This window comes from Zerene cesonia, chromosome 7 (assembly GCF_012273895.1).
Source record: "Zerene cesonia ecotype Mississippi chromosome 7, Zerene_cesonia_1.1, whole genome shotgun sequence".
Lineage (NCBI taxonomy): Eukaryota > Metazoa > Arthropoda > Insecta > Lepidoptera > Pieridae > Zerene > Zerene cesonia.
In genome coordinates this window covers 4325127-4342417 of record NC_052108.1, presented here as the reverse complement: position 1 = coordinate 4342417, position 17291 = coordinate 4325127, and the positions used below count along the sequence as shown (strand labels likewise).

The window sequence follows — 17291 nt, the reverse complement described above, 5'->3', positions numbered from 1 at the left end:
TATTTTGTACATAAAACGTTGTCCAACGTAAATTTATGTTTTCATTTTTTATTATTTGTACAAAATATTTTCTTTTTCTTTTTATTAAAATTACATCCTAACTATCTAAACAAAGAAAATAATAAAGATCACTCACTTCCTTCCAACTGTACAAGGTATCTTTGCCTCAGTTATTAGATTGTTTAGTTCAATATTATATATATTTATATCAGTCTAAACCTTTGCAAATGTTCTTAGATTTGTTGATTTGTAAAATTTATAATTGGTGCATATCAGACACAAGAACCTATGGTGCGCCTGTCCTATTCCTACACTCGTTGACTAATCACTCCGCATATAAAACCAAAGGCTGAAGCGCATCGAAGTCTATCTAACAAAACTTACTATTATGTATTGTTTTGTTTTAATTATCCTTAGTCTTAGTTGCTAATATTAGAATGTATAAGTTATAATTTAAATAACTTTATTTTCATGTGCTATTGTAACTTGTAAAGGTGTATTAGTCTGTAAAATATATATAAATTGTTTTGTTTATGTTTGTGTGTAAATGTGTATTTACTCTGTAAATTTTCTTGAAGGCTTATTAGTTAAATTTAAAAACAAAAAATCTCGACAGTCGCCTCTAATGCAATTCGCGCCCAGTAGCGCTATTAGTGTCTAGTCTAACGCAACATGGAGCGAGTTGTCCGTAATTAAATTAATACTTGCCTTCTTGTGTTATTAAAGAATGTAATTCCCAAAAATTAATATTTATATAAAGTAGATGAAGTACCCTTTCTGCATTGCACAGGTATATCAATCGTCTTATATAATTTTAATCCACATGAACTTTTAAATAGGGGCTGTAAAATTTTGTTTGATTTTTAGGAACTGGACACAACAAAGGGTAAAATTGTGTAATTTGTCTAAATCAATAGACATTTAATAAGAATTTTTACGTTCGTCTTATTAATTTATATCAAACCTAAAATTTCCTTTCATGAGGTAGGAGTATAGTGAGCAATAAAATAATTAATATAATATACAGAATTTTATTTTGAAGTATACATGTACTATATAAATGTTGAATAAATAATAACTAGATTTGAAAATTTCCTGTAATCCAAAATTTGATAAATGTTCACATGTTGTTAACTTTTTGGTGTAGCAGATAAGTTGTTAAGACTCTATTTTTTAAACCATTTTGGTAACTTACTCTCTTTTGATGTGGAAGTTTTATTGTTTGAACAACTTGGGGTATCTTCCAGTTTTCGCCTTGTAGGTGCTCTGTGCAAAAGAACAATTTCGTTTAAAGTAAAAATTATTTTTCAACATCTATAAATAATCGTCTTTAATGTTATTGGTTACCTGTATTTGGATGCTAAAATACTAGCGGCATCACTTGAAGTTTGTTTTAAGTATATATCATCTTTAAGATATGGTTGTCCGGAGTTTTCTTCTAACCATCTAAAATGCATATGTACACAGGGGACGTATTTAGCGTCTAGTAGAGTTGTATCTGGATCTAAACTTTCCTTTAGGGGCGTAGTGACTAAAATAAAAACAATATATAAAAGCACTTACATTTTCAATATTTACAAATAATCGTCATCGGCCCGTACATGTACAGGCCATAATACCACGCTGGCCAAGTGCGGATTGGCAATTATCATGTCGCCGAACTTATGCTTTTTCGACATGCTGGTTACCTCACGACGTTTTCTTCCACCGATTCGAGCAGTGGTGATGTTATCCACATGCACAGATAAAATGGAAAGGATTGACGACTAGAGAGTAGGAATGGACTGGGAAGCGTGAAGAAAAGGAAACGGGTCTCCGGCTCCTCCACTCACCGTACGAAAACATAAGCATTCTACTATATCACGCCGGTTTTACCCGTTTATCTAACCATTTAATAGGTTATATATAAAAAATACATTAAGTTTAATTCTTACTTACATATTTGAAATTCTTTATCTTGATTTTGTAAATGTAACTTAACAAAATTGTTAACGTCTCTTATTGTATCAGTAGGTGTAAAAACCCCTTGCAATATAATATTATCTGGAAATTGTATCCGTACTACAACATGTTTATAGGTGTTAATTTTTTGTTGTGATACCTGGAAAAAAAAAACAATAATGTATTTCAATTTATAAGAGCACACATATTAACCACAACAAAGCTGTATATGTTGCGCACAAAGACCGAAAACAAACTAATAAAAACCTGTCCGCTGTACAATGTACGAATCAGCCCATATAGGGAAGAAACAATAGCAAATTTCGTCATACACTGTGGAGCTGTTACTAATTTGTTATAGAATACGTATCGCCGTTTTTCTCCCACTATTTCACTTCATTACTTGCAAGAGAACCATGCATTGGCGCATTACGCTCGCAAACACTACACACACACACACACACACAAACACTATTAGGTGTCAAATTAACACTGTGCATGATGTCTACTTACACACCAGCATTAGCAGAATTGCAGCGTTGGTTGAATATAAGATGGTGGTGATTCAGAGCAATATATAAAATAAAATAATTTCTTTAAGGATTGTGTCGTTTTTATCCACAACCCAGTATGCTGTATGACCGTTTTCAAATACGAGCGTCGTGTGTGCCCAGTCCAAGAGGCTCTTAAGTCAATCTTAAAAAAGGTTGTATAATTTTACCCATTTACCTGCTTTTCGAGTTCCTCTCTTTTTGTTGAAGTTAAAAGTGGTGTATTCTCAAACTCAATTCGCTTTTGTTGCAATTCATGGTAAATTTTCCGTACTTCTTCTATACTCAATTCATAAAAATCATCAGGAAGGTCTGATAATTCGTCCCGAGTTTCTTCGGGTTGCATAAATGCAATTGCTTTTTGAGACCCAACCTAAAACAAACTTGCCATAAAAATTTGCGTCCTTACGTGTTTCGTGGGTGTTTTCGTTTCTCTTTCTTTCACATCGCAAATGAGCGAAATTGTTATAGCGCGATACCCATAGCACAGTATAGTAATATTAACTACGGCATTACGTCGCCATAGGAATTTACTTTGACCAGGGGAAAGGGCGTAACCGTAGGCGAAAGTTATTTGACTTATAAATTTCATTCCAATATATGTTTTGTATTTGCATAAAATTTATTTAGGTTATATGAAATTGATAAGATATGATTTTTTTAAAAACATTATTCTGTTAAAAAGTGTTATATGTTCATATTATGAAACCCCAAGACCATAAGTTTTTTTATAATTCATAGACATTAAACCATGAAACAGTTCACAATAATTTAAATTTTGCCATAGGTAATATGAAAGGATTCGAGATAATATTAAAGGCACCGTTTAATATTCTAGCATACTAAAATTATGGAGTACATTCTTTTTGATTTTGTCAATGTATTTGCCGAAAACATATTTTATTATTCTATCAGAGAGAAGTCAACATACAATGCCAAAGGCCAACAATTGTTTGTTTTTATTTCAACTTCATAAGAATGGGATATAAAATCATAAATTATGATATTTAACAACAGTTTTGTAACAAAATATTTCATACCAACCATATTTAATGGAAGTATATTTTTGGTATATTTGTAATCATACTCACAAAAGTGACTTCCTCTTCTATTTTAAGGCGCCGTTCAAGTTCTTCCTGTGTTTCAATTTTTTTTTGTGCTTTGGTCTCTACATTTCGTTTAGAGCTTGTTGCTTTGACTGACTCCCTGCTTACAGTATCTGCGATTTTTTCACTACTATTTTTATCGGATTTATTATCATTTTTTGTAATGATTTTTTGCTGTTGCTGCATTTTTATAGACTTGTACAGTTTCACTGGATCAATTGGTTTTATGTCTTTGTCTTTAGGTGCTTTGTGTTCATTTAATTGTTGACTCTCCCTACTTGTACCTGAATGTTCTTGGATATTTTTAATCATAGGCTCCTCTGTGGTCACATCTTCTCTTTTAGCTTTTTCTGGTTTGGCACGATAAACAGATGATACATTGGCTTGTCTGCAATTAATTTATATTTAGTCTTAATGAAATCTATTTTTGTACAATTATGTCAATGAATCTTATTATTAAAATTTTAATATTGTAAAAGACATTGAAAGCACTTTTGAAGAATAGTTGTGATATGGAAAAGTAGGCTAATCTTTTTTTATGATTTAATCTGTGGTCACCACACCCATGAACACTTGTAACATTACATGTTGTGCACACTCTTTGCTGGCCTTTAAGAGATGCATACAGTATACACTCTTTTTTTGAAGACCCTGATGTGGTAATTGTTGTAAATATATCATATATTTTTTAAGTTTAAATTGCACAACTTCTTTATAAATTTTATGGTCACGATTCGTTATTGAGACAATATATTATGTTATTTTACATGTAAAAATTAAATAAAAGTAATAGAAAGACTAACACATACAACAAACATCAGGCTTTTTTTTTAAACAACTAATTTCAATTATTTCAAAATCTGTTTGATTAAGGATTGTATTTTTCATAGTCAAATGAGAAAGAAACTTTCAATGTTAGATTTTTGTTAATTCATAATTTTAATAACAAATGAAAGTAAATGAAAACATTAATTCAATATAATCTCATTATCTACTTTTTTAAGAGTGTAGTTGGCATAACGAAGGTAAGTTATAACTTTTGCAAAAAGTAGCTTAGTGTTTTAGATTTAATGAATAAATCTAAGCTAAAGAAACAGAATATGAATATCCATTTAAGGCATAAAAGTGTCCTATCAAGATTTTAAATCAGTAAAGGAAAACTACTTGTACTCTTACGATGTTTCTGTTTTATCCAGGAAACGAAGCACTGCTCTACCCGCTATTAATCCTAATTGTCTTAGACTTTTTTCCTTCAGAGCTGAAATTCCAATTACTTCTTGCCTCATATACATGATGGTTGGATTTTTCATAGTCGTTAATTCATTGCTAGCAAGAGACATTACCAGATCAAATAAATTGGTATTAGGAGCAAATTCAGCTGTTCTCCTTTCACCTGCAAAGTTTTAGATTTGATCCTGATTGTTTTATTTTCAATTTTAAGTAAAACTAATAAATAAATGAAAATACAAGAATTACTTTAGCACACACTCTTTCAGTAGGCAATACACAACTTTTCAGATCCTTATAGCTACATAACTCAAACCAAAGACATGCAGGGTTATCACATTAATTAAATTTTTCTTTTTGTGCTTGAATATACTTTTCTCTCCATTTGAACCACAAAAATTTTAATAGTAATCCCCAACAAGTACCATCTGGGGTTTTCAATAGAAGAATGAATGGGTATTTCTAGAAAGCTTCCCATCAAGTAATATATAATATAGATAAATAAAATTAAAAAACTTACCATCATCTAATAAAAGACCCACTGTAACATTAGCTTCAACTCTCTTTTTGTCAGCTTCAACCATCTCCAGTGTTGCTTTATTTGGGATGTTGCAGAATCTTATAGTACTAGTCAAGTCAACTATGTTATTATGGTGTTTTAAGTTATATTCACTGGCCTCATATCCCTGTTTCTCACATACATCTTCTAAGACCTATCGGTTTACATTATTTATTGAACAAAAAATTAGAGCTCGTATTAAGTGACAATACAATATAAATTAATATTAAAATGAATTTGTACCTGTAAAAAGCTCGTATCCGGCGTACAATGTATTTTTATTCGCCTACCATTAGGAATAAGTATAATGATATCTTTTGACATTATTATCTATTTTATTTTCTTAATATATTTTATTAAAAATCTGCCCAACCAGCAAAATTAACACAGTATTCAATAAAAGTCAAATAAAATAAATGTGTAAAATGCTTATCATTCCTGTTTGAAATTGTAGTGACTTTCAATCGGTAGAATGACAGTTGACATTTGAGACATATAAATGACAGCATTCCTTTTTTAAGATTTAATGGCTTGGCTACGAGACCTTTAAGCCAAATAAATGACAGCTGTACGTCGATGTTAATTTGATAGATTTCGGATTTCGGAAAGCATAATCTCTGAGAAAATTAAAGACTTTTTAATGGATTTTGAACGCGATAACTCATTGTAATATTTATTCCGACGTTTCGCACACTACAGCAAGCGTGACCACCCTCGTAGCGTTAAAAAGTCTTTAATTGCTGATTGAATATTACTCGCGTAAAATCAAATACAAATAAAAATCTAAGTGTAATCTCATTCAGCGAGTAAGCATTCTATATTTAGAAGCAATAATGGTTTCTGAGTTTTCTGACTGTCGGAATCATTTAAAAGCATTTAGGAAGGTGCAATCACATTTGGGTACTTAAAGCTCAAATTATATAAATACCTATGCTTCACTTTAATAAATTTTTAAAAATATTTTTCAGGGAAAATTTTTGGTCAGTTTGGGAAAAAGTATTGATTTTTAAATAAAAAAAAAAATGCAAAAAACATTGTCTGTTATCTCAGATTACAACCAATCTTTCTTCTGGCACTTGCACTTATATCACAGTACATATTATATATATAGCCGAAACTACTGACCGGATTTTCATTAAACTTGGTATACATACAGGGTATGACCTGACTTGGGTGATAGGATACTTTGAATCTCGATTAAGTGTGCCCTTGGAATAAATCAGGAAACTTTATGTCCGGGCGGAGCCGGGACGACCGTCTTGTAAATAATAATTAAGCTTATAGATAATTTCTGAATCCGTTGGTACCTCACTTAGATCAATAAGGTATATGTTTTACGTTACGTTAGCGAAGAACGCAGCCTATAGAAATGTTTTTTTAATTTATATTATTTTCAAAGAATATGAGGTTCCCAAAAAGCAACAAACATGTAGAGGGTGATGAATATTGGATACTTACCTATATAGATGATACACTTATATCTTACCAACTTCCTGTACTTTACGATTGTTTTGCGATTTTGAAACCAAATATGCATGATTTACCTATTAGTTTTTGGTCTTAGTTTTCATTATTTATATGTATTTTTGTTGTGCTCTACAAAGTAGATAATTACCATTTATATTAGTAATTAAATAACGATTGTATTTGTAGTCTCTATCATAAGTCAGGCACCAAAATGTCATTGACACACTAGATCGATCTTTTAGATCTACAAATTAATTTTTTCCGAGCAGAATACACATGTATATATGATAATGTTAATATAAATATACAATATTTTAATAATCAAAATAATACGACTATGCTTTTTTAAATAAATAAAAATTAACCACCAAATATTTAGCATATAAACCCGAAATGGCTCTACCAATTCGGCTAATGATTTTTTAGCGTTTTTGTTATGGCTCAAGAAAGGTTCTTTTGGAGAGAAAAAACGTATCACGGGTGTAACCAGGGCTGACCACTAACTTTCAATGAAATCTTTAAGAATATTGACGTCTATCGCCATAGAGATAAGTGAGATTTGTTGATAATTCCAAACATAAAAAAACACGAAAAATTTGCATTTTTTTTTTCAAATTTCATTATTATCCTTTCGGCCACCTGTGATCCCGCCTCATTTATAAACATTATATACTTTAGTTAAATAAATACTAGTGTCCGTACATTTCACAATGTGGTTTAATTTAATAAAACAATAAAATTGGTGAATTTAAGAGTAAATTTGTAAAAACCCCGCATACAAAGTCCACCGTCCGAGTCGAATTGAAATTTGAAAATGTCATACAACAAGAGAATTATAAATTATGCGTCCCAGTATCGTCCCAAGCAAGGATTTGGTCCACCTTTCACAGGTCGTAGGAATAGCTTTTAAATCTAATCTAATCCTTTTCCAATGGGTAGGTTATGGTATAGGTAATATGGCACAGCTATATTACCTATTCTATGACGTGTTTATAAAACGAAATTCAATTACTGGATTCTATATTTAAATAGCTGATCCGGCAAACGCTGTTCTGCCTTATTTTTATCATTTAGGGTTAAAAAAAAATAGATGTTGGATGATTTTCAGACCTACCCGACATGCACACAACATTTTATTTGAATCGGTCCACCCGTTTCGGAGGAGTTCGGTAGTTAACATTGTGGCACGAGAGTTTTATAAGACTAACTGAGCCGGCCGCCCGGCACACACTGATCTGCATTACTTTTATCATTTAGGGGTATGAAAAATAGATGTTGGCCGATTTTCAGGGATTCGACGTCTTTTTGCCAAACCGTACCAACGCCTAGCTTGGTGCATGATGCAGACGCTTTTTTATAACCATTCGAATTAGGTCGGTGTATCGACGAAGATGTATGTGTTGATTTTATTGTGATATATTTTTAACCATTCAGTCTATTACGAAAATAGTGTTACAATAATTTACGAAACACATAAATTGTTTGGAGAGGTTTTTATTAAATTGGCACACCGAAATATATTTCAATATAATTTATCTGTTGTATAAATTCAAAGAATGTATGAAAAATAGGAAAACTGCTGCTGAATCCTTTCAGCACACACCATTTCATCATTCAAAAATTGAACTTGTGTGTGAACACAAAACTTCCATAAATACCCGGCTTCTCTCGAAGCCTCGTTTTTCCCTCAATCCTTCCTTGTGCCTTAATAAAAACGCAAAAAAATAATTTTTGTGGAAGAATTCTTAAGTTTTACGCTTAGCAACATATTTATATCAAGATAGATAGAACTGTCCATAAAGTGTTTCAAGAAATTGTGTGTCTATGAATTCATGGTGCAGGAGATTTAGATATCTATATATATCAGAAGTCAAGAAAGATATTATATACTAGATGTTACATCGTTAATCAGGTTTTTTTTTTGTTGTTGGTTTGCTCAATTGAAATAAAAAAAATAAAAAACCATGAGATATTGTCCAAAAAATATATTTTATTGTAGTAGACAACACGAGGACGCGCGCCCGGCGCCCAGCCCGCCCCGCGCGCTCGTCCCACAACAACGCTTCGCTATCTACATCCGCCTCTCGGTTTTAATAATTGGAATATTTTATTTAATAATTACAACGTTTTTTTATCTGATCTTATTTTAACATAAAGTATAATTAATTTTGTCTTGTATAACTTGGTGTAAGAACAGCCTTCAGGAATTGAAAAAAAGTGGCGCTATATGCGCCTCACAGCACTGTTTCCATTTCTACTCGCGTCCGCTCCCTATAACATAAAGAACAAATTTTATTACCTCAGGCCAATAACTTTTGTTTTATTGGTCTTTGTTCATAAGAACCTATGTTAGTTTTATTGTATTTAGCGTTTAATCAACTTGATTACTCGTTTAACTAACTTTGAATCAACAATAAGATACTACTGATCACACTGTCTTAAATTTAGGTACTGATAACAGAAATTTTTTATTAAGATTTAATATTTATTTATTTATTATTCCAAACGTTGCTGACAAAAATTATCCCTGAAAAATATCGGATATCGGCGTATTTCAAATCAAATATGCACACCTTGTGCAGTTTGATCTAACTTAGAGTTTATATTATTTCAATTACGGCAAAGGACTACCCATGCGGAGCCGGGGCGTGCAGCTAGTATAATAAAAAATAATGCAAATTACCTAGCGCGTAGATCGTCACAAGAGAGCGGTCTGCCGAGGTCCGGCAGCAAGTCCGCCGGCACGTGCAGCGTGCGCGGCCGCGTGGCGTCGTGCGGCCGGCCCGCGGCGTGCAGCGTGGCGGCGGAAGCGAGCCGGCGCGGCGGCGGTTGTAGGCCGTGTGCTGCCAGCACAGCCAATAACTGCCGAGCGCGAGACACCGCCGCGTCGCGTTCGTGTTGTGCGCGCCATATCTAGTTTTAGCACGTTAGAGTTATTGTATGAGGTACTCTGGTTTAATTGAACTGATTCTTTTTTATGTATTGCACACACAATATTAATGTTAAAATAGTTAAACATCATGTCTGTTTGTTTGTTTTTATATCATGTGATCGTTTATAAAAAACCTTATGTTTCTAAAAGGAATAAAATAAAATGTAAAACTAAGATATTTTTCAGAACAAGTATTTGTCATACCCCCATTTCTTTCCCCTAATTATAACTACCTCTAAATTTTAAAATTCTATTAAGATCTAATAATTTCAGAAAATATAGTTTATAAATTTTTTCTCAATTTAATTGCAAAAGTTGTGGTACCGAATATGAAAAATGGAAATGGAAATAAGGAAAAATGGAAAAAGGCACTGGTTTTTTCCATTTTCTATGGGGATTATGAGTCAATATTGACTATCTACTGTTTAGATGTAGATTTTCTTATTAGAATGCCTTTTTACCTGCGCAGCACACACGGCTGACCGACAGTGTGGGCGTTTGCCCAGTCTAAAGCCTTGATCAGCTGTCGCATCCATCACTGCATTTTGCATTGACAAGGATTGTCCTAAAGACGAAAAACAAGTCAAATTAAAACAAATTAAAAAATAAACACAACATAATGAACAAGAAAGTTAGCTTACCCATTGAGATGGAGACGAGCGTACAGCATGGGTGTAATTCTGATTTAACAATATGCTCCCGTGCGTAACGGAAGTATAAATGTTCACAGAATAATATAGCAGCAGCTAACAGTATACCAGCCATCAGTAATAGGAATGCTGATAAAAACTGTTCTAGTGCCAAGGGATCTGATGACTTGTGTTCTTGTTTGTTAGGTTTACATGTACCTGTCATCCAGTACCTAAAATAAGGTTTATCCTTTAGATGACATGCTCTTTAATTTGTATAATAATACTGTCCTCAAAAGACAGAATTTAAATTTTACCTGCGTAACCGTTCAAGATCCCCATTAGAGCGTAGGTCTAGTAATCTCTTATTGAACATACCGAGATATTTTGAATTTCGAGTAAAAGCTAATCCGTAGCCTGACATTGCGTACCATGCACCTACAGTTAGTAGTCTGCAATCTTCATCCTAAATCAAAATAAAATTTTGCCTGGTATATTAATTGTCAAATACAAGACTGCATAACAAATATTCTGCTCGAAATACTTATAATAATATATATATACCTGAGACACTAAATAATCCAAAACAGTTCCGTCGTATATAAATGCATCTAATTCACCCGTTAAAATGCTTGTAACACCTGCGCTCACTGTGCTGCGGTTGTACCTTTAAAATTTATAATTAATTATATCAAAGCATATTTTTTAATCAAAGTTTGAAATCATATTTGGTTATGCTATGTGCTTACGGTGTCATGTAAGAATGTGGTTCTCTAAAATATTTCTTCAATGTCGCATCTGAATGAGACCACGGTACGGTACCAAACTTCAGTGGTGGTTGGTAAGTTTTAGGTTTAACTATTCGTGGGTCGTCAATTCCACTCAATTCATGGAACTCTTCTCTGGTTATCATGAATGCCGCAAGGTTAGCAGTGTATATAGCAAGAAACACTACTGCAAACATCGCCCACATATTAGTCATGAAGCGTGCAGTGAAACCTCGAGGTGAATCCACATGTACTGATGCCTGTCAAATTGTACGTATAATATTATTTGTGTTATTAAATTTATTAATGTATGAAAAAACAGATATCTAAAAAAACTAACAACACCTCAATCACAAAGTTCTGCCAAAAAAATTAAATGTGTCTGATCTACGGGCATTGTTTTCCAAAAGAATGAGAGTTTAATGACGTGTCAATTACAATCTTCATAATCTCAAATTAACGAATGTTTTCTATCAGATAATACTTACTTGAAAAAGTACAGCCCATACAATCCAATATGTGCGACACAATGAAAATCGGTTTTGTACGTTAATTTGCCCTGGAGAACGATTTAGACCACTGGGTGACAGCCATTCAAATATGAAAATACAAAAAGTCGCCGTTTGTATCGCAACAGCCCCAACTAGCATCCACGATGCTGTATCAAAAGGTTCGAGAAAAGCTGTGGGAGATATTATACCGGTTCGTTTTGCAACAACAATTGCAATACCCGTTTCCATGAACGGTACACTGAAGTCGACCACAGCTTCTCTATCAGAATTTATAACCAACGATGTGAGCACCTTCAAGAGAAAAGGAACATATATACACAATTTAAGTAACGTCAGTATATTTACATTATTATGTAACACAACATTTAAGCATGAAAATGTGCCTGTTACTTACCATGTCAGTTTTCTTGTTAACAAGCTCTGCTATTAATCCATTCCATTTTCCATCTTGAAAAGTTCCCCATCGTCCATCTTCTACACGTACAAGCTCGTAGGTAAATCCCAGTTGTTCAGCCAGTTGTTGCAACAAATCAATGCAAAACCCGCTGCAACACTGATATAAGGAACTGTTCCTATGAGCAGCACCAGCTTCTATCCTGTAGATATAAATTTATGAAAAAACCTTAATATATTCATCGTAAAGAAAATAAGCGATAAAAAACATTATGGAACTCACCCGACAACTTCTATTTCAGGAGCTACTCGACATATAACACCTCTGTCAAGAGAACATCTTCCACTAACTGGATCTGGCGGAGCCAAATTGATGTAAGGTGGCTCTTCTAAGAATGTTATTCTCATATGAAATTTTTCAGGCACACCTTGAGGAGGTGTATGTAAACCTCCAGGCCAAATTATGTCTTTTATAGCTAACCGCTCTTTAGGATAAGAATTCCAAGTTCCAATTTCTTCCCACACGAGCTTGAATAACAAACACAAAATGAGATTCTTGAACATGACTGAACGTTTATACAGAATTATAAATAGCTAATTTATTACAATTGTAATTACCTGGTCACCAAGTGTTGGTCTCAAATTCATTATTTTTAGTTCAGTGGCTCGCAATTCCCCATCCGGTGTAAATTCTATACTAGGCCGTCCAGTCTCACTCTCAACGCTCACATTGCGGAGATGTCGATAAAATCGTTCGCCTGTTGACCATCTTGCTTCACCACTGCCCGCTCCATCACAAGAGAGCCTCGTTCCCAATGGATATCTAACATTCTCAGCCTCAGACACATATGATTCAACTCCATATGCAAATACTTTAACAGCTGTTGCTATTTCCGATATTATGCTGGAACTCGAGGTATCAAAATGAACACCTAAAAGTTTAACCTTTTCTTTTATTTAAAAAATTTAAGACGTTTTATGACAATTTATTTGAATTTCCATTGGCTTGTTCTTGTTTTTTTTTTTGCCAACAAAATGACTTACCGAGCATACCAACTGGAAACTTATTTGGAGGTTGCATCGAGCCCAAAACACTTTGGGTAACTATCCAAACATAGCTCTCTCCGGTGAGATGAAGATCAGCTGCTGTGGAAAGAATATCAGCTGCCTCTTCCCGTGTCGCATACAAGAGCATTACTCTCGCCTCACTTGTCACCAATTCGTTAAGGTCAGCCGGTTTCTTCACAACCACGGCATTTAAAATCGTAAATTTAAAACGATCCTGAAAACAAAATAAGTAAAATAACTTAAGTATATAGATCATAATTCATCATGTTCTATGAAATGCCTGCGTGGGGAAGGATACCAGACTTTCAAAATTATATTTGTGTTACAAGAAAGAGCGATAAATCCATAATATAATCTAAGTTATATATGGTATGAGAGAACAATTTATTTAACAACATTTTGCGTTTACACAATAATATTGACTTAAACACAAGAATAGGTTACAGATACTGTTATAGCAAAAAAGTAGAATGGCCTCCATATCCTTTTCCTTATGCCTCTCCAAATGTTCATGGGCGCTGGTAGCGCTTACCATCAGGCGTCCCACCAGCTCTATTGCCGACTATGATATAAAAAAAAAAACAAAAAAAGGTCAGTCATATTATGAAATATAGACATGTCTTGAAACAACTTCAAAGATTTTTGCCGGCTCTTGTCTGGAGAAACTGCTTTCCGAATCTCTGGTAAATATGAAATTGATGTGTTTTGACAATTCAAAAGGAAGTCCAGATGAATGAATAATTTTTTTACTTTAAGTTGAGTTTACAGAAATTGAAAACAGTTATCCAATAGATTACCTATAATGTAATAAAATAAGAAATATGGTCTACTAAGTTATAATACGCCTTACTTGCAGAGAACTAACTCTTTCGCGGACTGCTTGAATAAAATCGTCATGCCCTGCAATGGCCGATGTGACCACACTGAATTGATGCCACTTATACCTCTCGAGTATAGAAAGCATGGCTGCCGTTTGATGTTCAATTGTTGGAGCCAACTGCAATCTTAAGGATGCATGAGATGCATGTTTTTCCAAACCGCTATTATCAGCGTTCCACGCAATAACCTGAAAGTAAAACCAACAACGAAATCGTAGTGATGAAATGAGGTTCGCATGTTTTAAAAGCGAAGAAGTAGAACAGAAAGTTAGGCATATTTATGAAAAGCTTTACCGGTATGCCAAGATATCCGGCCAGCTGTAGAAAATATTGAGCGGAGGCAGTAGATCGCCCGTATTGTTCATGATTCATAAGATAAAGTATAGCAGACACGTTGACTGCTAAAAATTCTTTACATAGCGAGTCCAAGATTGCTGAAAGCATATTTTAATACATATTTAATGAATGTTTTAAGATTTTAAAGCGTACTTTAATTTAAAAGAAGGAAATCGAAATATTTAAATATTTGGCTTATCTCTTAGTTATTTAATAAGCATTTTAATTAATGGACAATTAAGTATTTATATTGAGTTATTTATCTACTAATAATTTATTTAGTAACTACAGCTAATCTAAGTGATCTAAATAGGTATCTATCAATCTCGTGGTTATTGCATGCTAGGTTGGCAGAAAATAAAATTTCTTGGCAGTCTTTAAACCAAATTAAATGAAAACTAAATAAAATCGAATAAATGAGGCAGGTAACTGAGGTAGCAGTATTAATATAGTACATTAACAAATTTCAAGTTCCTCTGAGGCTCGAATCTTATACAACTTACAATTGATAGATGGATGTATGTACGTAGGTATATCTGTTACTCTTTCATACGAATATGGATTTTAATGATACTTGGTGACTACCAAGCTAGACTTAGCATCGGTATTAAAAAGCACATGAGCTGTACAAATAATTGCTTTCTTCTGCGAGTTTATATGCGGGTAAAACCACGCAACAGCTAGTAACTAGTTACAAATTTACATAGCTTTTTGTTCAGAAACTAATATTGCGATTATTTTATCATTGTTTTAAATAAAAAGTAAGCTAGCTAGCTTGTTTATAGGTATTATTTCGTATGAAACGGCAAGACACAAAAAGTAACACAACCATGCATTCAAGCATTTCAACAGATAAAGAATGTTTTAATAGAGATCAGTACAAATCAAAAACAGTATTTACAACAACTTTCAAGTAGCAAATAATCATTTAGTGTGTTAAATACTTACACATAGGACTAGGCGTCAGGCCTTGCATCGAAAGCGTAATATTTAGACGCACTTGTGAGAAGAGTTTCAATTTTCGCGGCAGCTTAGACAGCGCTGCCTTCTCAGCTCTAGTGTAATCACGTGCGCCGAAGGCCTTATGAGGCACGACAAGAGCGGCGGTAATGACTGAGGGTGCGCGGGGAGTCTGCGGCGCGGGCGACGTCCGCGGCCGCCGCAGACCGTCGCCGATCCGGACCCCACCACCACGTGCACCCTCTCTGCCACCAGCACCAATTGTACCGCTACCGATTTTAATACCACCACCGCGCTCTGCACTCGCTGCCACCAACGCTACCAGCGCGGCCAACGCCATCAGAGAAGTGCGCGCCTGCATCTTCACTCTTGATGCTATTTGTGGTAATAAAACTATGAGCTTCAATTATTTTTTTCATATAGAAAATATATAAAACACATTTAAAAATAACATTAAAAAGATGGATCGGAGGCCCGTTTCCTTTTCCTCACCCGTCCTAGTCCATTCCTTCATTCCAGTCGTTAATCCTTTCCTTTTCCCTTACCCCATAAAAGCGAGCACAGAAGCGCATTCACAGAGGTACTACCTTTGCGAATGTTTATGGGCGGTGGTGATCGCTTACCATCAGCTGAAACACCAGCTCAGCTGCCCACTATGACATAAATAAAAAAAAATGATAAATGGAGTCACAATATTTTACACCAGCATTTCTCAGTTTAATCGAAAATTGATAGTCAGATAGGTACTTAAATATAAAATTTTATAATGTTCAATATATATGTAAAATGTCGTCATAAAATGTTAAATCATTTTTTTAGTAAAACGCGACTCAAAAGTAAAAAAATGCAACGCTTCTGCTTAGTGCTGTTTAGTGCGTATTCAAGAATTAAGTATATTCACATTACTGGTAAATCTGTTGATAATAATTGGCATAACAAAAATAAAATAGCATCTGAAGTAGGTACGTACTTAAATAATATCAAAAATTAACAAGTGAATTGTAAATATTAATCTCCCTATATCGAGTTAATTAATTCATAAATTACAAGTTAATTGTAATTAAATAACTTTAATTAAAATGTAATCTCTTTAACCCCAAGTTTGCCTCCTAAAAATCTTGTAACCTTGATTAAAGAAATATTTTATTAGATTTAAAATATAATATAATATTTAACAGTTATCTTTAAATACCGTGGTTCTTACTTATAGAATAAAAATTGTCCAGTTTATAATAATATAATATCTAGTCATAGATTTAAGAAATGTTTTATTAAGTGCATATGAATATTTGTCACGATTTCGCAGGGTCGATGTTTCGATAATATAGTGTATGGAAACTATACCTATAAGCGCCGAAAACGGTGATGGCAATGGCAGCGGTGGTGGCGCGGCAGCGTGCTTTGGGCTATCCACATAAATCGAAAAGGCGGCGGGCCGACATGGGGTCGTTCTGGGACGGACAGTAGCGTGGCCGCAGAAACGCGAGTACCACGCGTGTTTACGTAAGCGCCACGCCCCGAGCCACGCTCTGGCTGTGAGGGGCGCGGCGCACAGCGCGAAGCACCTCCGGTCGCCGAGGGCCGACTGACGCACCCTCACCCCTCGGCCATAAAGGCACCGCGCATGCGTGAAACGATATCATCGCCTCCAGTTACATAATAGAGCCAAAGATCCACACACCCTTTATTATAGGCGTAAGGTGAAACGCTTGAGATAATCTTCTTACACTTCTCTGAGAAAAAAATTGTAATATTAAGTTGGCATATCTAAAAAAGTCATGCTTTGTATTGTGTATTTTTAGCATTAATTTTTTCTTTTCAACTTGGAATTTAACATGTGTGGCTAAGGTAAAGAATGGTTACTTTCAGCAATATTCAACTTTTAATTGCGAACTAAAATTATTAAGCCACGCTTAAAATTTAAGCCATCAGTATATCAATAAGAGTTTTTGACAATTAACATTA

General features: G+C 34.1%; 3 protein-coding genes across 3 annotated transcripts in view; all 3 read right to left on the bottom strand.

Annotated features, from left to right (window-relative positions):
• The window catches only part of LOC119828211, a 104587-nt gene that overhangs the window by 34285 nt on the left and 53011 nt on the right, over window positions 1–17291 (bottom strand). The gene's annotated exons all lie outside the window — the stretch shown is intronic.
• On the bottom strand, window positions 1048–5837 carry LOC119840656 (tether containing UBX domain for GLUT4). The gene is made up of 8 exons (XM_038367349.1): window positions 5628–5837; window positions 5346–5538; window positions 4775–4991; window positions 3584–3986; window positions 2671–2865; window positions 1939–2101; window positions 1348–1531; window positions 1048–1266 (listed from the first exon to the last, which is right to left on the bottom strand). The coding sequence occupies exons 1-8, from the start codon at window positions 5706–5708 to the stop codon at window positions 1167–1169; spliced, it is 1536 nt and encodes a 511-aa protein (XP_038223277.1). The 5' UTR covers window positions 5709–5837; the 3' UTR covers window positions 1048–1166.
• LOC119840653 (glutamate receptor ionotropic, NMDA 2B) lies at window positions 8829–16949 on the bottom strand. The gene is made up of 16 exons (XM_038367346.1): window positions 16671–16949; window positions 15315–15701; window positions 14325–14464; window positions 14003–14218; window positions 13129–13366; window positions 12703–13016; window positions 12368–12612; window positions 12086–12287; window positions 11668–11982; window positions 11162–11439; window positions 10977–11079; window positions 10730–10878; window positions 10425–10645; window positions 10245–10348; window positions 9535–9764; window positions 8829–9122 (listed from the first exon to the last, which is right to left on the bottom strand). The coding sequence occupies exons 2-16, from the start codon at window positions 15685–15687 to the stop codon at window positions 9086–9088; spliced, it is 3165 nt and encodes a 1054-aa protein (XP_038223274.1). The 5' UTR covers window positions 15688–15701; window positions 16671–16949; the 3' UTR covers window positions 8829–9085.